Here is a 24192-nt window from a genome sequence, read left to right on the forward strand (position 1 = left end):
TCTCGCTCTCTCTCTCTCTCTCATTTACACACACACACACACACTCTATCCCTCTGTAGCTCTTCTCTTTTTCCTTCATCGTTCCCAAAATAAAATGAATAAAACGCAGTATAACAGTCATGAAAATGACGAAGACATCCTAATCAGTGCACTATATAGGGTATTTAGTTTCACACAGTAGTTTAACAGCGTTAATGTTAATGACTGAATCCCAGCTCACTGTTGGAAATTTAGTGCAACACCTTTCCTGTTAAAAAAAGGGGCCAGAATTACAGAGATTTCATATTAATGTCCTTCTTTTGCATGTCACTATTCTAACCCCATGCTCTTGAGTACTTTGTGTCTTGTATACTTTGTACAGTGTACACGTCGGCCCCGCCCACTCTTGCGTTCGAGGTGAAGCTCAGCGTGACGCTGCGTCGCCATGGATACAGTAGGAGGAAGAAAATGACAACGCTCGTGAATCACATGGAACAAGTTCGGTAACGCTGGAGATGTGAGTATAAGGGGGAAAAGTATTTTAACTAACTTATTACACTGCAGGATGTTCACATCACACAGTGTGTAACAGGAGTAGTAAGTGTGCACTCTTTGTAGCGCGCTTTATGAGAATACGTCGGCGGTCGGTGCTGTTGCAGTGTGGCTATGGGAGTTTAGTAGAGTTCCACGTTAGCCGACTCTCGGCGCTAATCGGGTTGATGAAATCAGCCTATATGTTGATCTCAACCTAAATGTATGTAGACTATGTTAATCACTGCAACACGAGTGTAAATATTTGTTCAGGTGAACGCGGGACAGAACTGTGTTTCTACTTTAATACGGTGTAGATCTGCGGTCGGTTGTCGCAAACAAAGCAGGCGGAGCAGCTAGCGCCAAGTCACCACCGCGGGTAAAGATAGCAGGCGGCTTGTGTCCGCTTTAAATCTGTGCCTCAGTCTCTCTCACACACACACATACACACACACACACACACACACACACACACACACACACACACGGTGCATTCAGTACTACTGCGTTGCTGTGAATTCAGGATTCGATTTCTATACTGAAATCAGGAAATATTGCACTTAGGGTGTTGAATAACTTGAAAATGTGTTCAGGAGAGGTTTTGCCTGCACTGAGCTGGTAAGACTGCACTTAGGACTTGAAAGTGTTGTTGATTTGTATGTGTTGTGGATTTTGTTTTAGCTGCAGTTTATGCAGCTAATTAAATGTTATAAATTTAGTGTCCACTGAACCAAAAAGTAAAGTTTTATCAGATTTAGGAAATAATTCAAGTGTATTTGCACACACTTGCGTAAAATGCCAATGGTCATGTATGAGTCATATATACATACATACAAGTCTGCAATTATTTCTAAATACACAATGGGTCTCATTTATCAATGTTTAGTAAAGTTGCGTGTAAATATTTGCATAAGCCGAACCAAACTACATTTTTTCTGAGAGATTTACAAAGGTTTTTTGGAAACGTTGATATTCTTTGTTAATCGTGTGTTGATCACCTGGAGTGTGTTCCTGCCATTTGCATGTAGTAAAGCCTACAAAACTATATTAAAGTTAAAGCGAACAGACAGCTTGGAGCATTAAATGAATCATCAGGGTAAAGCCTGAAAAACATAAGTCATTTTGACCCAGGTCTCGGCCAATAAAAATGTTTAATAATATGTAATATACGTAAATGATAATAATAATAATAAGAAAGCACTAAATGTTCCATCAGCCGAAGCGTTTGTTTACGGCTTATGGCTATGTGCAGACAGACCGGCACGTCCTCTCTTTACATTGGTGGCACTTCTTTTGTCACATTATTACTTTTATTTTCTTAAGTGGTAAGTTTGTGCTGGCCCACTCTTATAGTATTTAAGTAATGCCATTTAAACTAAACTACTGGTTTTCTGAAGGTTCCTAATGGTATTTTTAACCTAGTAAATGTGAACACGTATGAGGACGTATTTCTCTTATAGATTACAAAGCACTTCTGTAAATCGCTCTGGATAATAACATTAGCAGTGTAAACTCAACAGTATATACCATAAATAAAACTCATATATAAAAGTGCAGGAATCCATGCAAATTATATTATTTAAAGCTGATCAAGGTGAGGTCTATAATAGTTAGTCCTATTATGCATAAATTTACACAAGCTCTGGGCACAAATAGGGTAGCTATGATTTTTCAAGCTTACAGGATTTCATAAGTACAAATTTTTTGTGTTGATGTTTTGTTAAAGTTCGGTGCTTTTTGTGGGTAACATTTGGTGGTTGCTATTGTTGTGAATTTTGCGTAATGCAGTTCTATTTCAGGCTATTAAGTCTACTGTTTACTGCTTCTGTACATTCATAAACAGATATATCAGTGCAGATATAGAGAAAAATATTTCATGTTAAGTGTACACAAGTACTTATTATTATTATTATTATTATTATTATTAGATTCAGAAAGATTTTAAAAGAAATTAAAGTATGGTGTTTATATTGCATCATATATCACCTTACTTTGATTATGCTTAAATAAAAAAAAGATTATAATACTATTATGAGTGAGCGTAAGCTACATTCAGCTATCAATCCACACTGAATCAACACTGAAAGAAAAATACAAATGGCACAAATGACAGGGTGTAGGCTACATCAGAGCTGACAGTACTGAAACCTACCATTAAAGAAAAATTTACCCAAAGCAGTGAAACCAAACACAGAACAAAAAAAAACTCTAGTTATATGGAAATGTTTCGGGTTTTCCTCATTTTGTTCTGCATGCTTGATGAAGCTTGATGAACCCCTTGACAGAACTGGAACCATATTGACAAATATTATTTATTATATTACTTTCAAAAATTTGTTTTGTCAAATAAATCATCTTCATGTATTTTAATACTAAAATAATGTCTCTATTTATTTTCAGTAAATTGTTGCAATATGCCTTTCACTACACTGCAGCCCACCCACTAGCTATTAACGCTTAGCCTGGATCCTAAGCAGACCCTCAATTTTCATTAACTGACATACTCAAGTAATAAAATATGAGTTGCAAAATGAAGAAATTAGTTAAAAAAAGAAGCATGAAACTCTGTGAGGGTGACCAAAGGTTCAAAATGATCAAATGATTATTATTATCCAATTGTAGTACTTAAGAGTCAATGAGGTAAGGTTAGCTTACTGTAGCAAATCAGCTAGCTAATAGCATACTCAATGAAAGGAAATTGTCTAACTCTAATCACTGTCCTGAGAGAAATACGCTGTGGACAGCTGAGAAAAGGAGTTTGAGGAAGCCTAAAAACAAACTTTACTCATTCATTTTAGACTTTTGCCTTTTGGGGGAAAAAAATAAAAGTATCAGCCAGTGAATTCTACTTTTCTGGTCTCTTTCTGCTTGTTAAAAGTTAGTGTTGGATGTGAGGTGCCTTTAGCTTTTCAGTACACAAGTACATCTCGCATTTTCTACGCTGTGTAAAAATTGGAGAATTTAAATGAAGAAACTGCACTAGGCCAATAGTCTGTAATAATTAGCTGATATTTAACTGACTCTGACTTCTGTTCTCTGATAACAGTAAAGGTTGTAATAACATGACAAAATTAGAGCACCAGATTACAGTGTTATGGTTTAGGTAAACTTGAAAGGATGTAAGTGTTGTAGGGTGGCAACGTTTCGGACATTTTAAAGTTGTGTTGAACTGGTTTAATTAAAACTAGTTTATCCACTTCATGTATCTTTGTTCACTTTTGTGAACATCATCCGTGTGAGTCAAACACAACAGGTTAGCATTTTTTTTTCCCCATGTGTTTACTATTGTGTATTTGCTTTGTCTTGTCATTGTGGATTAGGTTAATTATAGCACACTACTACAGACCTGATGTATAGTGTAAGGTCGATTCGTGCTTCAGGTTAAATTCCTAACCAAAACCCGTTTAATGTATATGGTATTGATTTAGTCTATATTCTTCTCTCTTATTGTAGAAATAAGGTTTAGCGGCCAAGAGAAGTTACTTACAAACGAACAAACTTGAAGTGATTTCAGTAGATTAATTCCTGAGTAAAAGAAAAAACAAAGTTTGGTCATTTGTTATAAATAAAATCCTTATGTTACGGTTACTATATGATACAGTTAACACTGTCTTCTTTAACTGAACTAAGTGTATTTTAGTAAGGGAGAAAAAAACAATCATAAAATAGTTTTGTGTGCTTTGTTGAAGCATTTGCCCTTTTTAAGGTCATATAATGCCATGATGTGTATGTAATAAGATCATGCCTGCATGTACACCAGTCAAAAGAAAATCCTGCAGGTCCAGCCAATGTCATGACACAAGCCTTAATCTGTTGACGATGATGCTGCATTTAGCTCATGAGCCTCCCTTCTGTGGAATATGTGCAACCTTTGTTGTTATATTTGCCCTGGTTTCTGTTTTAATGGCAGCACCCCAGCTGATTACTTCTCAGCTGCAAGCCAGGAAGGTGTGTGAAGCAGGAAAGGACAGGTTTCCTCCTACCTGCCACTAGCGCTTTGTGCTCCCTGAGCATTGGAATGTTGGAAAGCATTAGTCTTGGCACATGACGGTAAAGCATAACCCATGACGTTAGCTGCCACTATGGGGCAAGGGGTGGCTTCCTCCATTGATAGGCAAAAAACTCTGCCTTTATTAGGAAAATATGAGCTGGACAGCTGAACATTTTAACGTAAATAGAGGTAGAATATGGATTGGAGGAGGTGTAGCATTGCAATGCTGGCACAAAATATTGTTCTGGACCTTTTTCCATTACAGGCTGTTGCTGTGCTGTAGGCTATATGAAAGGTGAGCTGTGATGAGAAGGTTTAACCTAATTAAGAATGCTGAAACAAAAAACAAATGCTGTTTGAAATCTTTTAAAGCAAGTGGAAATTGATTTTATCATTTGTTAAAAAACTTCCTGCTTGTCCTCCGATGCGCTGTATATCACATAACACAATATTCTTTGTATGTTTGGAAACCACCAAAGAGTAAGAGAAATTGTGCGTTGAAGGTCCTTGATTAACTTTATGCTGTGTTAAGGATTATATAGTATAGTTGAATACTCCTGAATACTGTGTATTGTAAACACTTCTGGTTCATGATAACAAAGCAGAGTCATTTCCGAAGGTGTAAACCTGCTACTATGTCCCACATAATAACATGAGCTTCATATCAGAAGCAGGTGTAAGAAACTATAATTGTAGCTGTCAGTCACATGGTGTCTCGTAAGATTTCACCTCGTCAGGCAGGTTCTGTTTGTTTCCCACGAAAAAATAGAAAGGTTGTGGACAGAAGAGAAGATTGAGAATAGTTTAGGTCATGTAGAGCAGTGAAAACATGAATGGTATTGTTTACAAACGTGCCTGCATATATTACTTACTTTGGAGGATTAAAATCGGCATCCATTAATTCATACGTCAGAGACAAAACATCCCTGTCTGACAGGATTCCATCTTGTTGTCATGAGGCAGTCTCACATATAAAACTGGCTGACATTTAAAAGTACTTAAAAATCTGGACAATCCAGAAGATACAGACTTTTCTGTGGGTTTGAATGTTATAATGCAATTTTAGACCCAGCTCCAGTTTGTTGGTTGATTTTGTAGTGTGTTAGTGTGTTCTGTTGCTGAACTGTCCCTCTAATTATTTTAGTACTACACCATGATTACATGGTTTACTAGTTACATTTTTTTGTACAGTTGACCACAGCAAATTAATGCAGGACACACAGCACCCTTGCACATGGACAGTTATACTTGAAAGTAACAAAAATGGGGCACTAAAACAGGAAGGTTGATGTTCAACAAGGTTTTTTAATGTGTAATTGAAAGGAGTCCACATACTTTTGGCCAGATAACCGTCTTTGAATGAACTTCCATTATCACAATGTTTTCATTTAGCTAAAATATAAAGAAATATATCATTTAAACCACATGATTCCCCTATCAGGTTAAAACATTTAAAACAAGTCCCTATTTCACACAGCAATGCACTGCAGTGCGCTTCCTCCTGTATGCTTCCATGTTAACCAAAGTGACCCTTCATTGTCCTGCAAATATCATATTTGAATGCCTGCAACTTTTTGTTGTGTCTCGTGGGATCCTGATAAACACTTTTACCTTAGTGATAAAAGATACCAAAGAACATTTTCACTGTTTTCTCAAGCTAGGTCGGAAGAAAGCTGATAAATACAGTTGTCCTTACTAGTATATATATACAGTTTTCAATCTCGTTTTGGGATTAAAATTTTTTCACCATTTAAATGTTGCTTTCATGTTGTCCATGCATTTATAAACTAGTAGGCTTTTCATCGTTATAGAATTCGCTGAAAGTTTCAAGGAAAGCGTGGGGTTCATTTGGCCTTTCAAAATCCTTTGTGCACTTGTCTGAAACAGCTCGGGAAAACTGGCTCCACACAAGTTAATGGCTGAGGCACGCAAAAAATCTGTTTCCGTGATAACACCAAATCTGTTTGGGGATGTGTTTTCATTTTCCTGTTTTTTTTGTTTGAGATTTGGTCGATTATTGTACAGGATGCTCCCTAGTGGGCTACAGTTAAAAAGGAAAAGCAGGCTGTTTATTGGGCCTTTTCATTTTTTTAAACCCGGGTTGACATCATTAAAATCATCCTGAATTATGTCGTACATAAATTGACTTGTACTATTTTATTACTGTACACCGATAATGAGATCTTAATGAGATTGGCTGTGGTATGTTGTGTTGTCAGTGCTTTTGAGGTGCTTTACATAGCTAGTTTATACAGTGATGTGTGTAGGCCAGGCTACGTCAGATCCCTTTTTCCTTTGGCTCTTGCACCCCTCTGTTTAGAAAGTGTAAAATTGCCTAAGACAGCATATGTGCTACAGTATAAAAACAGCCAGGCTGGTGTACACACACACACACACACACACACACACACAGGGGGCAGGAAGAATATTGTATTGAATGGGAGGGTTATTTTTTTTTTTTTTTTTTTTTTACTGGTGTATGATGAGGTATTTGATCCATTAGTTGCCTTCATTGAGCTGCACTGTACTCTTGTCTGCATTCCAAAACTTCTGATGCTGTACATGAATAAACACTGATGAGTCTTTTTGATGGATGGTACACAGGGTAAGTCTACAGATTAGTATTTGAGCTTGGGCACAATCATACAGCTTGGTGACTGAATTATTTATAGAAAGGCGTGGATATGTTCTTTCTTTCTTTCTTTCTTTCTTTCTTTCTTTCTTTCTTTCTTTCTTTCTTTCTTTCTTTCTTTCTTTCTTTCTTTCTTTCTTTCTTTCTTTCTTTCTTTCTTTCTTTCTTTCTTTCTTTCTTTCTTTCTTTCTTTCTTTCCATTAAATTGTAAATGCATTGCCTTAGAAAAAATTCTACAGTTTGCCTTCTTAATGAAATATTCTTGACATTGTAGACTCGAAAATGGGTTTCCTAATGAGTCACAAAAATAATTGAATAATAATAATCTGTGAATGTTATGATGAATCACTCTTGTACTTGTGAGCATACTTGGAGGACTCTGTGTCTTTCCACTTTCACTTGCAATGTTCTGATCCTGAAATACAAGCGAATTGGATTGTAGTTCATACAACACATGACAGGAGGTACTGAGCAAGAAGCAATAATATAGAAATAATAACAAAATAAAGGCTTAGTAACATTTAGAACATTTGTTGTTGTTTTCAGTCCTTTGGATGGGAAACTTTGCTTGTGGAAAGGTAACTGAGGTCATGTTTCAACAGCAGTAAAAGCTGGCTTTGCATTTATTTGCATGAGAGTTCGCATCTGTCAAGTATTCTTAAGCGTAAACACATCACATCACACTGAAAGAAGTAGTTCGCTGTATTAAAAGGAGACCAAAGACGTCCGAACAAGTGACATTTTAGCTCTTTTTTTAATAGACAAAAGTTAGATAGATAGGGAAAATAGTTCCGGCATGCGAGAGAGAAAGTGCAGTGCACACGCTCCTCAGCGATCCCACTGGCCAGCACACAGACACACAATGAAAGGAAATGCTTCCTGTGGGGATTCTGCCAAGTTCCGCCACCAGCGAGCCAGTCTTATTGTGGGAATTGCGTTCTCCAAGCATCATTTGCATTTATCTTAGAGCAGGACTCCAAGCTCTGTCCTAAAGATAAACACAGGGATTCACAGGGGCATTGAGAAACCCCAGAGCCCCAGTTCACATTAGATCTCTCACAACTAAAGGGAGCTGCTGAAACATCTTATTAGGTGTGTGGTTTTATTCCTTGTTGTTTTTCATCTCGGGTCATGCCGGGACAGGATAAGGTCGTCCTTTTGGGATTTATGTGGGGAAGAATTGACTTCAGATTAATATGCAGAAAATGACTGCCGTTCTAGAAGCGTGCATATATATCCAAACAGTTTATGAATCAGTTTGAAGTCAAAACAAATAGCTTTGATTGTACACCAAATGCAGGGTCCAAAAAGGACTCACTGGGGGACTCCTGAAAAAGGCTGTTTATTTTTACGCAGCTCGTGTGTGCACATGCACGTAGACCTCTCTCATGAACGACTCTGGGATGCTTCTAATTCTTGGTTTGCTAGCGGGAGAAAATAGTCATAGTCATGAGTGTAGTCCTCATACAGGTGACAATGAGGAGCATGACAATGTTGATAATTTTGGTAATTTTTTGCAGTAGAAAGGAACTTGTTTTGGATATATTTATTATATGATCATTTTGTTCTGCAATATGTTTTTTTTCTGGTTACATTTAGAATTTGTAGGTTATTTATCATAGCGGCATTATTACAGGTCGGTCTTTAATGGTCCCAACTAAAGTGCTCACCATTGGGTTTTAATATTTTACATTATTTTATTTTATAGCAAAATAACCTTTCATATATTATCCTGCCTAACATACTTATCAGTTTAAGTTTTTTTTAGCTGGGTTGACGTGAAATGGTTGCAGTGGTTTGTGAATTTTTAATTTACCATCTAAAAATTATAATTAAATTGGCTCATTCGGACAAGGCTGTTCATACTGTTTGAGGAACCTATACGCTATATCTGCAGCAGTTTCATATCTTCCCGTTTTGTACTACTGGGTTTACTTTCAGCTGTTTTCGGAAAAATAGCAACATACCAACATATATAAACACTCTCTTAAAGAGTTCATTTCTGAAAAAATAAATAAAATTAAAAAATATTTATTCAAACATAGAGCTTGATTTACAAAGTACAAATACCTTTGACTGACGAGTTAATGGGTGGCACAGTAGCACAACAGGTAGCATTGCTGGCTCATAACCCTAGCAAAGTCTTTGCTGAGTTTTACATGTACACCCTGTGTTGTTGCTTGTTTGGGTTCTCTGGTTTCCTTTAACATGCAGATAGAAATGTTTAGTCGAGTAGACTACCCTAAGCTGACTAGTTAAATTGTAGGTGGGGAATTACTAAGTGCAATATTGCCTCGAAGGCATCATTAATGACAACAGGAGACATTCATCTCAATTGATGGCTCCCTGAAATACAAACTGAATCATGCGTATAGATCATTTGAACTACATGGCTTTCACCCTAACTCTTCACAATTCAAACTCATTTAGAGATCAGTGTTTTCATTTCACCCATCAGATATCTCTTCTGTCTTTTATATAGAAGTGCCTTTACTGCTTTTGTGACTCCAAACGAAGCATGCAAATTCGGCTCTGCTTCTTGCCTATCTGCCTCATATTGTTTTACAAGGCAAAATCTTTCTGCTCTATGTAGTGAACTGACTCTGTTTGTGACCTTCACCTTTAGAGTAGGCTCAACTGAACACATGGTTATCAGAGCTAGAAATGATCAGCCTCTTATTTGCCTGGACTATAACATCAGCATGAACTATAGAAAAAGCTAAGGATGGTGTGAGTTCTTGTTTAGAATAATAACTGTGTAGTCCATAACTATGAATTTTGGCAGCGTCTTTCTCACAAATTCTCAACACTTTTTGTGGTTTAAGTCTTGTGCTGATCAGTATGAATATAATATTAAGTCTTTGGGCCACTTGTGGGTTATTATAGTTTACACTGTTTTGAATATAATGCTGCTGAAGCCAAAAATTGTTCAGATACAGCTTCTACAGTGTCTCATAGTGACTCCTTGTCTGAATAGAACCCACAAAACCTGAGAGTGATTAACATGTATATATTCATTGAATTGATTTTGCAGTGAGCCACACAAAAAATGAAATACACTGAAACGAGCCGAGACACACAGGGAAACGTAGATATGAGTAGCAAGGTTAAAGCCTAATTCTTTAGATTTGTTCCAAATCTTTACATGGTGAAAGTTTGACATTTCCAACCACATACAGTTCTGCTAACAAACTTTCCTGAGCTGAAATACGATTCTAGTTTGCATGTAGGTCAAATAAAGGTACAGCATTTCAAAATCCAGTTACCTCCAAAAGTGTAAAAAACAACAGAAAATTTCATTCTGACATTGGCCCAGGAGCATCACAGACACTTTGATGGCTGGTATCTAATCATAAACTGAATTGAGCTCATGACTGTCCATTTTGATGTGCCACGTAACTTTCCAACTTCATAAACATCTGGCACTTACACTGTGAGGAAATCACACTTGCAAAGGTTTAGACATCTGTAGGCAGAGTGACGTTTTACCACCATGTGTGTTAAGCTGATTTCTTACCCAACATGATGATTACAGGAACATAACCTAAGCAGTGTTAGAAAGCAAATACAGTACAAACATTTCTACATTGTTGTTTCAGTGACATATACATTTGTGATTTCTTAAAGTTCAGCATTCGAAAGGTCAGCATTCGAAAATTTCAAGAAATGCTGCTTTGTTTTCTGTACATACTGTGAGCAACCATGTTCATTTGATGCTGGAGTTCCTGAGTAGGAATTCCAAGGTTAAGGGCTGTTTTCTCCTAGCTGGAGGTTGGAAATAAGGTCGAATTTTTAGTCGAATGCAGCATGAGTTACAGATCATAACAAAATAAAATTTTGCCTATGTGAATAGTAAAACTGACAAAAATATGTTTCTAACTAATTCCTACACACTAGTTTTGTAGTTCTTCTTGCTTTGTACCATTTGCATTAGAGATGGTTGACCTTATTGGTCATACTTCTAATGTTATGCTGCTCAAAGACGATCGTGTTTAGTAATGAACGTGGTGAGTGGTGTTTAGCTGCGTCAGACAATCACAGAGCTGACAGGATGATATCACTGTTTCCATATGGATTACATTAATCCAATTCTTAATTCATTCATTGATTCCATTCTTTGTGCTCTGTCAGGTACAGCAGGTTTAAAGGGGTAAAGATAAAGCTATTGTGTCATTACAGACTCGTACAGCTATTTAAGGGCAAGCCAACAGACAGGCAATTATGATTCAGTCACAAAACTATGAAATTATTCTGCTGGTATTCTTCATTTCCTTGATATCACTCTACTGGGAAGCAGTGGGAAGTCATTCAGCACCAGCTTTGGTGTTTGTGGCAAAACTGAATTTTTAGTGTGGTTTTAAATGTTATTCATGTTACTGAAAACATTGGACTTGGTTTTGTCTCTGAGGCTGGATGGGTCTCAACAAAGCTTTTGCCAGTTTAGAAGGGTCTTAAGAAATATAAAGCCCATTATGAACTGATTTGAAGCTTTATGAATAAACGTGATCTGACTTTTTTGTGTACATAAATTTGCATGTGCTCATACCGAGAGATTTAACATTGTGGTGATCTCACTGCTTGTGCTCTGGATTTCTTATTTTATGCTTGTGCTTCAGCAATATGCATATTTTTAAAGGGTATCCTTATCGTTTGTGTTAAACAAGTTTAAAAAAAACAAAACAAAAAATACTTGCAGATAAAAACATCCAGATAAAACATGAAAATGTCAATTTCACATGCCTGGAGGAGTTGAAGAGGAAGATTAAAGCAGGTATGTCTGTTAACCCTTTAACGTCTGGTGTATAAGGTCTTGTTGATTGCAGATATTTTTGTTTCGTGCATAAACAACTGCTTTTTAAAATAAAGTACATGGTAGGCATGGTACGAACTCTTAGATTTAAATGTACACCTTTGCAAGTTATTTGAAATGCCTCCAAGCATAGAAGGGCCTTTCAAGACTGAGGACATATTTTTCAGGGAACGACTCTCTGTGGACTTTGTGGGAATTCATTTTCAAATGCCAAACCATACTGAGTTACACTGACATAGACTACATCTACATTTTCACACAGGCAATTATTTAATCCTGTCATGAAAATGGCAGTCATCCAGCGCAGCCTCTACATCTTAAAGGATACTCCTATTTCAAAACAAGTCGTCCCCATGTCCCTGGGTTATCTAAAACGTAGATGCTTTCTTCATTTCAGCCCTGGCTAAATTTATTAGGTGGCAGCTGGTAGGGTTAAATTTAGAACACAGGTGGCCATGAAAGCCGTGATGGCCTGTAGACCAGCTCTACAATCAAGTGGCCTGGAGAAATGTGAAAGAACAATGCAGGCCCAGGCCTCAGCTCTCATCCTGTCAAACGCAGGTTCACACCTGCAGGCCTGTTCAACACTTCAACAGCTTGCTCTCTTTTTTTTTGAGTGTATTCAAGTAGTGGTTAGGGTTCTTTGTTTTTCTTCGACTGTAGCCAGCTGCCAATGGAAGCTGTGATATATTCTAATGCTGTGTGGAATGAAGTGTGTGGTTTTGGTATTTTTGGAAGAGCTGGCATGCATTTCAATTAGGTGCTATTTATTAAGTGTGATTTGATGGCATTTGCTGGCCATGATATTCAAATGGCATGAGTGACCACTTGAATAATTGTCATGTGATCTAAGTTGTGAAGGAAACTCTTGTCATGCTGAATACGTGCTGGTTTATAAGTGTTCCTTCTGTGAACCCCTATTCTAAACAACTGTCACCTACTGACCTGAGAGTTCGGTCTATATTTGAATGCCTTTTGAAATATAGACCTTAGCCTGTATGCTATGTGAGTATTCAGAGCATGATGCATTTATTTCGAAGCATATCTCAATGCGTACATGGATTGGTTTGGCTCTGGAAGCTTATTGAGCTTCTTATCTGCCTCACGTTCCTGATTAAAACCTTCTCCAAGCTCGTGTCTTCCTGTCCCACTTAACTCTGAAAGCCTCTTCACACCACGCCTCACATAGCTCTTTGTAGAGTTTATTTTTGCCTTTTGTTAATGTTAGACTTCTTCCAGTTGTATCTGGGTGCATATTTAACAGTACAAATGTGTTTGGATTATATTTTGCCTTACTTGTATGTCTCTAAACATTACTGCCTAGCAATCATATAAATGTAATATTTGTGTGTGTGGGGGGGGGTATTCAGAGTTGTATCACTTGTAAAATGCCAAATTTAGTTTTTTTTTCTGAGACAGATGGTTGATCTGAATCCAAAAAATTATCACTTCATGCCAAAGCTAAATTTTTCTCCATTATATGTTTATAATTCTGTTTTGAATGTGCCATGTTGCTCTCTCTTTGATAACTTTTGTAAACCTCCTTGCCCTTCATTATGCCACTGGCATGCTAGACTTAAATTTGTTGCCTGAACCCCATTCATGGCTTCTGGGAAAAGCATTGCAGGTAATCTTGTGTATAAACTTGTTTACAACAAGGGGAGCTTAGCAGCAGGATTGGTTTAACGATGTGAAATGATTTCACAATGAAGGTTTTCATGATTTGCAGGTGTGTCCTCTGGGTCCTCTGTACCAAGAGCTTTTTCCTTTTCTCCCCTATTGGGAATGGGAGCTTCAGCTTGGGATCAAGAGAAGGATAGGCATGCTTTAGATACTTTCAAGGGAAGAGCAAGTGCAAAACTGAGGAAAAGCGGGCGATATCGAGGTCACACGGAATCACCCAGTCATTCTATTTACTAGCAAGTTGTCCCGCATCCAACATCATTGTGAAACTCAACAGCTGGAATCAGGACTAGGGTTAAGATTACAAAAGTATGTTTTGCTTTCAGCAGAGGTGTTGCTGTTGAAGTAAGGAAAATGGCACGGACTATTATATTACTCTTAACATACTGTTACCCTTTATCAGAAACTGTACTTGAATAATATAAATTTATAATAAAAAAAAAATTGAGGTCTTGGAGACATTTTCCAGCACTTTAACACTATATTCGTTTCTGCATGTCTGACATTCAAAATGCTTAACGTTCAAATGGACAATCTCCTCCTTTTTATTTCTGAATATACAGAGCCTTAGACAGGGCTCAGTGATTATCCCCAGGGGTCTGTGAAGCATAACCAGGGCATCTGGCATTTTTCTCATTTTATTGCACAGCTGGAAATGGGTTCTATGATTGAAAATAAAAACACATCTAACTTGTGTGCCGATTTCTAATTCAAAAGATTGTGTAGCTTGTTTGTTGAGCGTGCTGAAGAGGTCTCTGACAAAAGAAAGTTTTAGACCCCCAGATATTTAGTGTGGAAGATAGGGGGAGGAGGGGGTGAGAGTGAGCACGTGCATGTTTTGTGAACAGTTTGCGTGTAAAAACGCTGTGATTTAACACCTGTCGCTTCTTCAGCGCTTATCAGTTATATCGGCGGTCATAGCCGGAGATGAAGAGAAAGGGAGGGGGGGGGGGTGAAGACCAGCCACTCGGACTAAGAGCATTAGAGTGCACTTGGTGGTGACATTAGCAGCGCGCGCTGTCAGTGTCATATGCGCGAATAGGGCAGCTCGGACCGGTTCAGGGCAGAAGCGCGCGCGCGCACCCGCTCATTCCTCACTGCAGCTGACAAGAAGGTAAACGCGCTGGCGCTGAGGGGAAACACGAGCTGATTTTACTCTGACATTTCGCTTTAGCACTTTCCTTTGACGTGGGAATTCCTTATAAAGACACCTGTGCTGGCGCCACTCGGATCGCCACTCTTTTGGAGCGTTTTCTCCGTTTTCTGTATCGAGAAGCTAATACAGGTGAGTGGGATTTCCCCACATTTCATTGTGCTCTTCGAAACATCTACAACCTGTGGGTCTTATTTTGTTGAGAGCATTCAACAGCAGGTACCAGTGCTACTTTACGAGAAATATTAAGATTTATTTCCCACAAGTTAGGCCAAGTTTTTTTATTGTCACATATAACTGTTACTCTGTAAATCGGGTGCACAATTGCATTGTAACGAAATGTTTCTTCAGGACCATGATGCAAGCCTTTACACAGCAGCACAGTGCACGGGACTACAGCAAGTTCAATGACTTGTGCAGAAATGTTAGAATAAATACACAGGGCAACAAATAAACAGCACAGTGCATGCTAAGCATACAACAGAAAGTGTTTTAGATGGGAGAAACCAGTGCAATCTGTAAACTGCTGACACTGTCCTATAATGCGATTTGTGTAGAAAAGAAACTCAAATGCCTTTGAAAAGTTGATGGTTTTTGTGCTCCAGGTCTTGCATTGTTATTGAATGGAGAAAATGTTTCAACTCTGGAGCTGGACATAAGGACATAATGTGAAGTGCTATTATGAGTTTTTATATATTTATATATATTATATTATATACATAAAGTTTTTGTATACCTTATGTGTCTATATAATTTATATTACTTATATATATATAAAGTATATATAAGTACATATATATAATATGTATGTATGTGTATATATGTATATATGTGTGTGTATATATATATATATATATATATATATATATACACACACTCATATATATATATATATGTATATATATATATATATATATATATATATATATATATATATATATATATATATATATATATATGTATATATATGTATGTATATGTATATATGTATATATATATGTATATATGTATGTATATGTATATATGTATATGTATATATGTATATATATATATGTATATATATGTATATATATATATATATATATGTATATATATATATATATATATGTATATATATATATGTGTATATATATGTATATATATATGTATATATATATATATGTATGTACTTACTTGCATACACATACAATTGTATACAGAATCATATATTGTATAAATCCAGATCACTGACATGGATCCCTTTCTTTTTCTTTTTTTTTTCCTGCAGCTTTTTTCCTTGTCCCATTAAATGTTGATGGAGTTCCTGCAGGGCAGCGGTGACTACTGCCACGCCCAACATTATAAAGCCTGAACCCAGGTGACACGGTCCTGCTTCTGCCTGCTGAACAGAAACTCCTTCACTGCCTGGCTCACTCTGGCCCTGCTGACTCCTGATTTCACCAAGCACCAGATGGGTTAAGGAGAGCTGTGGCTCAGGGCTCTTGGACAGTGCTCCACCCTGCTCCTGCCCATGTCTGATTCTAGAAACGTTTCAGAGAAACAGGCAACTGTTTTCATTTATACTGATAGATAGCAGGAACCTCCTGAGGTGTTCCTGTGTGACAGTAGAGGAAGAGTAGCACTGTCAATCAAACAGATAGTGTACGGCTGCTAGTGGGTGTGTTTTACCCACAGGACGCTGGCTTAGCCCACAGTTTGGCCGGCTCTCAGACATGGCCAGGATGAACCGACCGGCCCCTGTTGAAGTCAGCTACAAAAACATGCGCTTTCTGATCACACACAATCCCACCAATGCCACTCTGAGCTCCTTCATAGAGGTGAGAGATTGGTAAATATTGGGCTGGAATATGAAAAAGAAAAATCATATAAAGGCAATTCTGAGGATGTTTAAGTACCAAGAAATGTTTAACTATTATGTTACAGTGCTCTAAAAAGTCTCTTATCAAGACTTTCCCAGAAGAGGGTTTCTGCTGATGCATAGTGAATAAATAATATAATGCTAATTATGTTTAATTATCAATTACAATACAAATTGTATATAAGAAAAAAAATATCATTACCTTAATCCTTACAATGTGTCCTGCTGTAACTGTGTCTTAATTTTGTAGGATCTGAAGAAGTATGGTGCGACCACAGTGGTGCGAGTGTGTGAAGTAACATATGACAAGACACCACTGGAGAAAGATGGCATCACGGTCATGGTAAGGACTATGCTGGGCTTACTAATTGTGTGCTGTAGATAGCTGCCCTATGCAAACTAACCCTGAACATGATGCATGTCCTTTGTATCTACTCCATTAACATCACAGATAAAATGGCTAACTACGCACTAAAGGCAAAAGTTTGTGGACACTTGACCATCACACTCATATGTGGTTCTTCCACAAACTGTGGTCACAAATGTTGAAGTGCACAATTGTATAGGAGGTTTTGTATGCTTTAACATTATCGTTTTCCCTTGCTGGAAATATAAAGACCAAATGTGTTCCAGCTTGACAGTTTGTCAAGGTTAAAGTGAAAGAAATTGAATGTCCTGCACAGAGCCCTCACCACACCTTCAGAATGAACTGGAACACCGATTGCACCCCAGACTTCGGTATCTGATCTCAGCCATGCTCTGTTGTCTGAATAGGCAATTCTCAGCCCATTCAGCCACACAAAAAAACAGCCATGCTCCAAAATCTAGAGGAAGCCTTTCTGAGGGGAGTGGGGGATATTATAACAGCTAAGGATGGAATAAATCTGGAAAGGAATTTTGATAAGCACATATGTATGTGATGATCAGGTGTCCACATACCTTTGGCCATATAGTAAACTTCTACTATTGCTAGACTATTTCTGGTTGTTGCTTTTTTGGTCTCCTGTAGCACCCTGGGATAGCTTCATCTGCTTACTGTTTTGCTTACTCTGACAGAGAACTACTTATTTCCTTTTAGTTTGTTTGCATCAGAGCGCTTTGCTATATGTATATAGTTTTGGCAGCAGCTTAAACAGTAAAATAAGCCTTATTAAAAGCCTGTCAGGCTGTAGATGCCCAAATCAGTTCCAGATTTCCCCTGTTGATTACACAGATATGAGCCCAAGTTATTTTGTCAAAACAAGTGCATTTAGTAAGGTTTTATTCTTAACTTATAAATAAGTGGACACAACAGCAGCATTGTTCAAAGCCTTGCCTTCCCACTTTATGTATGTTTGGAGCACTAAATGTGACATGCATTAAAATGGCACATCAGATCCAAAACATCCCTATTCTATAGGTTTTTATATCAGGCTGTAAAATGATTAGCTATTCCTTGTCAATTATTCTAGGAAACATATGTTGCTGCAGAACGAACACACTAATGAGCTTTGATAGTTTCTCCACTGTAATTCTGAATGTTGTCAGTAGTTGCTGACCAAGCTGTGACCTTACATTTTAGTATTTATTAATCTAGATGATCCTAAAGATTATCCTAAAGTGTGCAAATCAAACCCTTTGAGGGCTACATGAGACGCAACTAACTGTAAAAGGGAAATCAATTAGTATTTACATATTATGCCATTTGGCCAACGCCTTTATCCAGAGCGAGTTACACTTTATCCCATGCTTTTATACAACTGAGCATTTGAGGGTTAAGGGCCTAAGGGCCCAACAGTGGCAGCTTGGTGGTCCTGGGTTTTGAATTCTGATCAAGAGTCCAATGTCTTACCACTGAGCTACCACTTCCCCAGTATTAATTCTTAAAAACTGTTGAGATTCCAACTCTCATACCTTCAGTTTGTTGTAAATTTTACGCCCACTCTGTACGTTTCCCACACTATTTACACAGGTACTGCACAATGCAGACATTTTCTGACATGCTCAGTCAGTGTGATAAATGAACACAGAACCCAAGCGGCAGCCATCTTGGGTATAGTTAAAAGCTGAAGTAGAAGTAACTTCTCAGCTGGTCTAAAAGGGGATTCCCTTCATGCTTTTCCCGGTAACGTCAGAGCGTTCACTCGCTCCTCCCTCTCCTTTTTTCTCCCTTACTCTATCTACTTTATCTCTTGCTCTCAGTCCCTCCCATTCCTGGATGAGAATTACGCAACTGCAGTTAACTTGATTCTGGATGGATTTTCCCCATTTGGCTATACTCCAGGCTTTACTTTTATCCCATAAAAAAGGAAATAAAAACAGTGCATGTGTGGCACAGCAAAGTTATATAAAACTGCCTCCTCCTCAGTGCTGTTAGTAGAACACAAAGTCAAGAAATATTTTTCATAGGGACTGTTAGAAAAGCTGAACTGAATGTTGCTGAATGTTATGAACTTTCTAAACAGATGTAAATATGATTAAAGGTTAAAATTTTGTTTTCGCTCCTGTTAAGGGTTTTTTGGCATCTCTAGCGGTTCATCATCATGTAGCCTATGGCCAATCACCTCATCAAATAACGTTGCACAAACTAGAGCATTTCACTACTTTGAATGCTGTCCTGCTGTATTATCTTAGAATACTCACTGTGTTCACTGTGACCTAGCATTCATGCTGCCTTCCTCTTGCTCTTTGTATCCTCTCACATATTACTTTCGAATGCAGTAGTTCTCCACAATTCATTATAGCTAACAGCTTTGATTAAAAAAATCAGTCCTGGGATTTACACTGTTACAAGTATCATTTTGCTCATTATATATTGTAGAGCGCATCAGTGTTTTGGTAGTTGTGTCTAAACTGAGGTTACCTGGGTCAAACGTGTTGGCATACTGATTGTTTTGGTTTAACAAGAGGCATAGTGTTCTCTGAATAGCCCTATGATCTGTGGATTTGTGTCTGACGGGCTGCCAGCTTCTATTTGCAGACAGGTAATGGAGAATGGAAAACACTACAGCAAGCCTTAGTAAATAGAGAAACCCTTAAAAATACACCAGAGCTAATCTCTTAGTGTAAAGATAAAAATGGAACTTGACCCTTAGTGTTGAAGTGCACATTTTCTTGGCAGCATGTTAGCTTTTCTCGCCCTTCCCACTCTTAAGTAAGTTATTTTATAATTTATGACTATGCCTGCAATAGGCAATAGTGTTAACATCTAACGATTTCCTTAGATCTTTCAGTCAGCATTTCTTTGAGTCCTTTTTGAAGGGAAGTGTAACAGTGAGACTTGGAGTGTTTGAAAATGGAAACGTTTGCTGATGGGAAACAGGTGCCCAAGGCTTCTCCCTTTCTTGTAACAGGAGAATCTGGTTGCTGGAGAAATAGCAGGTATGTGATTCAAGGAAAATGCCAAAGCATTTGCTACAATTAGCCTGCAGGGTTTGGACTGGAGACCAACCTGCTTTCCCAGAGCATATAGCAAGCACAACATGGCCTCTTGGAATTAATAGCTTACTGTGGACAAACCAGACAAGTGCGGGGAGCTATTAACTGCTTACAGGATTTAACTGTTATTTTTAACTCAAGAGCAGAGTTGGAGTTACTGGTAACTGTTTACATTTGTTACAGGAGGTTTTCTCCCACAAGTCTAAAATACTACTTCTTTTGAAGGTGCAGCATGTACCATTTTGTAATTGTTCTCTTACTGAAATATACCTTTGGAAACTACTCATGGAAGAACCACATTCATTAATCTCACAACTGCAAGTGCACACTTTAAGAATTCAATTCTGTGTCCCAGACCTCACACTTAATAGTGTACATGTTACATGAGAGGAAGTCATTTTTATTTTTTTTTTTATATTGCATCTTCCTACTGCATCATTGTTTGGTTACTACGCTTGCAAATGACATTCATATATTTTGTTCTTCAGCCTGTCAAAGGCATTTGGCATAAACGAGATACTGTTAGCAGGTTAAGAAGACTCAGATCAGGTAGGCAGATAGCTTGAATCCTTCACTCTTGCCTAGAACAAATACGTTTTTTAAAACCGATAAAAGCATAAATAGCTGTTGTTTCCTAGAGTTTGGACATGATGAATTTTGGCATATGTAAACTGCCATACAGAGTTTAGATATATACAGTTATCCTGCCACCTTTGAGCCGATACCTGTGACATAGCACTGACTGAATTACTGTTACGTGGTTGTCAGAGTGACTCAGCAGCTCAGAAACATCAGATTAAAATGTGTTCTTTTCTCCCCTAACTCAATAATCATGTTTTTATTGTTTTGAACAAAATATTTCTATGCCTCATTGCTTTAAATTGTGTGTTAAAGTGTTTTAACAGCTAGATGATAGCAATGGTCTTAAATAGGAATGCAAGTCAGTTTACCATTCTGTTGAAGGCATTGACATAGAAATGGAAATAATTCTGGTGTCCACTTGTGTTGCCTTTTCATTCACATTACACACACAACTCTCCCAGTAATAGACTCAAGTGTGCATTTGTAATGTATCTGTGCTCATTTCATTGGTTTATGCAGGTTTTATAATGTTCTACTTCAGTCAGATTTTTCTGTTTAGCATGCTCGCATGGCATTATCCTGCCATATCTGATTCAGTTCTCAGATTTGCTGCAAAACACTGTGGTGTCCTTGTTCCTGCTGGTACTGCCCGAAGTGGGAGAGACAGCAGCATGCATGTGTGGTACAGTACATGCCATGTTTGCCATGGCACAGCTTGTGAGAATCGCACTGGAGTCATCAAAGTCTTTTCACTGGTTGGTGTGATTTAGATACAGTAGAGAGTCTGTTCAGTCAAAGACATGAGATAGGTCTCCTTCTGCAGATAATATTCCCACAGTATAGACTGTGATATTGGCTGTTATGCTTTTTTCTATACTGCCTAGTTATGTTCTCTGACACATATTCAGCCATTCTGTTCCCTGCAGAAATATCTTATATATACTATACAGTATATTCACATTAAACAAAAGCCACAGCTTGTCAGTTGCCTATTCTAAGCAATGATTGTTTGACACTGCCATTTTTTTCTGCAGGACTGGCCATTTGATGATGGAGCCCCTCCTCCCACAAAGATTGTGGACGACTGGCTTTCACTGCTGAAGCATAAGTTTTGTGAGGACCCCGGGAGCTGTGTGGCTGTGCACTGTGTAGCTGGACTTGGTCGGTTAGTAGATTCTGGTCAACATAGCTTTTGTTTTATAAGTATAAAATAAGTATAAAAACCCAGTCTTCACTGATCAAACACGAATGTTTGACTGAATATTTTAGATTGTAGAAATAGATTTTAGAAATAATTTATCCATAGCATTTGCAGGAGAGTGTAATTCTAGTTTTAAATAAATAACATCAACATTCGATGTGAGGTTTTATCTAGGTAAATCTTAAGCTTTAAATCTCTTGTCGCTTAAAGCTAAAAGCCATTTGATCTAAAGTTCCATTAGCAGAAAACCTGGTGTGTGGGGATCCAGAGTTCCAGTGGTATACTGTGACTTGTTCTCATAATATAGTTTATAGTTTCTAACCAGATACCACAAAGCAGAGGTCCAAGGCCCTGTCAAGTACCAATACTGCTCAGGATCAGGTCAAGTTCATTCAGTGAGCTTTATTAAACCTTGACAAAATCAACCGCTCACTGAAATTCACTCAACTGATATTAAGTCTAGTTTATTATTGGAGGCACAGGGGTTGACATCTAATCATCTAATCAAACAAGAAGTTGTTAAGTATCTCTTTAAATTGGTGAAAGGCTTTTCTGTAGACCTAGTGATTTAAAAAATAATAATAAAATTAATTAATTAATGAAAAACAAATAATACTAAGTGGGAATAAGTGACTGTTGACTTTGGTCATTCAAATAATCAAAGCTCATAGAACCTGTGCATCCCCCTCTCCTCCCTCTCTCTCTCACCCTGTCTCTCCCTCTCTCTCTCTCTCTCCCCCCCCCTCATTCTCTCTCTCACTCACTCTCTGAGGCACCAGGCTTTTTGACGTAGTTTGATGGCCCTGTGGGAGCCCTCTTCACATCTTGACAGAGTGCCAATGTTTGCTTTACACGGGCAAGTTTGTTATGCTGCTGATCTGTAGGAGGCCTGTTTGGGTTGGTATTCACTGGATACACTGGATCATCAGGGGGTTTGAGCCAAGTGGTAAAAGTAGAGTTCTCAGACTAGAACGATTCTATGTTTTTGAAGAAATATTATAAAAAGCTACTAAAGATGACTTCTGCCCTGTCCATACTTTTTTTTTTTTTTTAACCATATTTGTCACCAATATCTTACTTTCTTTTACTATCAGGTTTATTTTTATTTTGAAATTGAATGTGTTGTTTTTCTGATAACTTCTGTCCACTTACTTGATCACTGGCAATGCTGTCAGACCGAAGAACCTCTTTTGATATTCACCAGGTGATAACTGTCCTCTAAACAACTAGGTGAAAGAGAGATTCTTTTACTATAAATTTTGTGTCTCATTAGCAGGACATCAAGCTTTTTGTGATGTATTTCTGTGTTGCAGAGCTCCAGTTCTGGTGGCGCTGGCACTGATAGAAAGTGGAATGAAGTATGAAGATGCCATTCAATTCATCAGACAGTAAGTGCACATTAAGCATTGCATGCCACATTTGTAATTGACCTTAGAAGAACATTTTAAAATGGATAAACCTAAAATCCAAGTACAGAATTGTTTAAATTATTTAAAAAAAAAATTTTTATTTTTTTTTTGGCTTTTATTTATATTTTGAACAGAAAACGTCGGGGTGCCATAAACAGCAAGCAGCTGACCTATCTAGAGAAGTACAGGCCTAAGCAAAGACTGCGCTTTAAAGACCCACACAACCACAAGAACAAGTGCTGCCTCATGTGAGCGAGTCTCTGCCCATCTGCCACTGAAGGAATGAATTTATAATGTGTGGACTAAACAGGACTGATGCCACAAACCCAATGCATTTGGATTGTTTAACTTTTACTACATGGGAGGACTTGACCCTTCCTTAATCTGTGTGAGACCCCTAAGTGTAAGGGCTTCGTGAACTCAGGGCTGTGAAAGACAAGCCTCTTGCTATTTGTCTTGATCCTAAGTGTCTCACAAATGGTGTTACATGTATATTTTCAAATACACACACACTCACTAACACACACAATACATGCAGTATATAAACAACCAGCAAGATCTGCAGCACACACTCCAAAGATAATCTACTGCTCCCTTTGGCAGGAAAACATTAATTCACTTTTTGAACAAAATTGCTTGTTTATATCTTATTAATCATGTACAGTTTTCTCCTCTTTTGATTTCATTTATGTAATTTTATTTCAAGGCTTTGCTTATTAGTCCCACTTTTCTGAACATCACAGATGGGTTTGGCAGAGAATGATTTCGTTGTGGTGGGTGGTGGCTTTTTTTTTTTTTTTTTTTTTTTTTTAAACTATAGCTATATTTTACATGTGATGTGAACTTCTCTGGGATTAGAACACTGCACCATTAGGACTGTGTATGAGAGTGAGCTGGATAGATGATAAGAAGCACACTTTTTTGGGTTGTTTACATGAGCACACCT

The 24192-nt window shown here is 37.7% G+C and overlaps 1 protein-coding gene across 6 annotated transcripts; it reads left to right on the plus strand.

The window, feature by feature from the left end:
• The first annotated feature begins 342 nt into the window (after positions 1–342).
• On the plus strand, positions 343–24060 carry ptp4a3b (protein tyrosine phosphatase 4A3b). Of its 6 annotated transcripts, none has more exons than XM_058397990.1 (6): positions 343–496; positions 16047–16596; positions 16888–16980; positions 21671–21801; positions 23151–23225; positions 23358–23490. In XM_058397990.1, the coding sequence occupies exons 2-6, from the start codon at positions 16492–16494 to the stop codon at positions 23374–23376; spliced, it is 423 nt and encodes a 140-aa protein (XP_058253973.1). In that variant the 5' UTR covers positions 343–496; positions 16047–16491; the 3' UTR covers positions 23377–23490. The 6 variants fall into 6 exon arrangements, with proteins under 6 accessions (XP_058253973.1, XP_058253927.1, XP_058253945.1 ...); XM_058397944.1 differs by having other exon boundaries at positions 344–496; positions 23381–24060; XM_058397962.1 differs by lacking the exon at positions 343–496 and adding an exon at positions 979–1128 and having other exon boundaries at positions 23381–24060.
• The last annotated feature ends 132 nt before the right edge of the window (positions 24061–24192 follow it).

This window comes from Hemibagrus wyckioides, linkage group LG01 (assembly GCF_019097595.1).
Source record: "Hemibagrus wyckioides isolate EC202008001 linkage group LG01, SWU_Hwy_1.0, whole genome shotgun sequence".
NCBI lineage: Eukaryota > Metazoa > Chordata > Actinopteri > Siluriformes > Bagridae > Hemibagrus > Hemibagrus wyckioides.

Excerpts from the sequence above, each read along its gene's own strand:
- ptp4a3b (XM_058397944.1), top strand. The coding sequence starts at position 16,492 with ATGGCCAGGATGAACCGACCGGCCCCTGTTGAAGTCAGCTACAAAAAC. Across the intron at positions 21,802-23,150 it reads TGTGTAGCTGGACTTGGTCG|AGCTCCAGTTCTGGTGGCGC; the intron begins GTTAGTAGATTC and ends TCTGTGTTGCAG. Across the intron at positions 23,226-23,380 it reads GCCATTCAATTCATCAGACA|AAAACGTCGGGGTGCCATAA; the intron begins GTAAGTGCACAT and ends TATTTTGAACAG.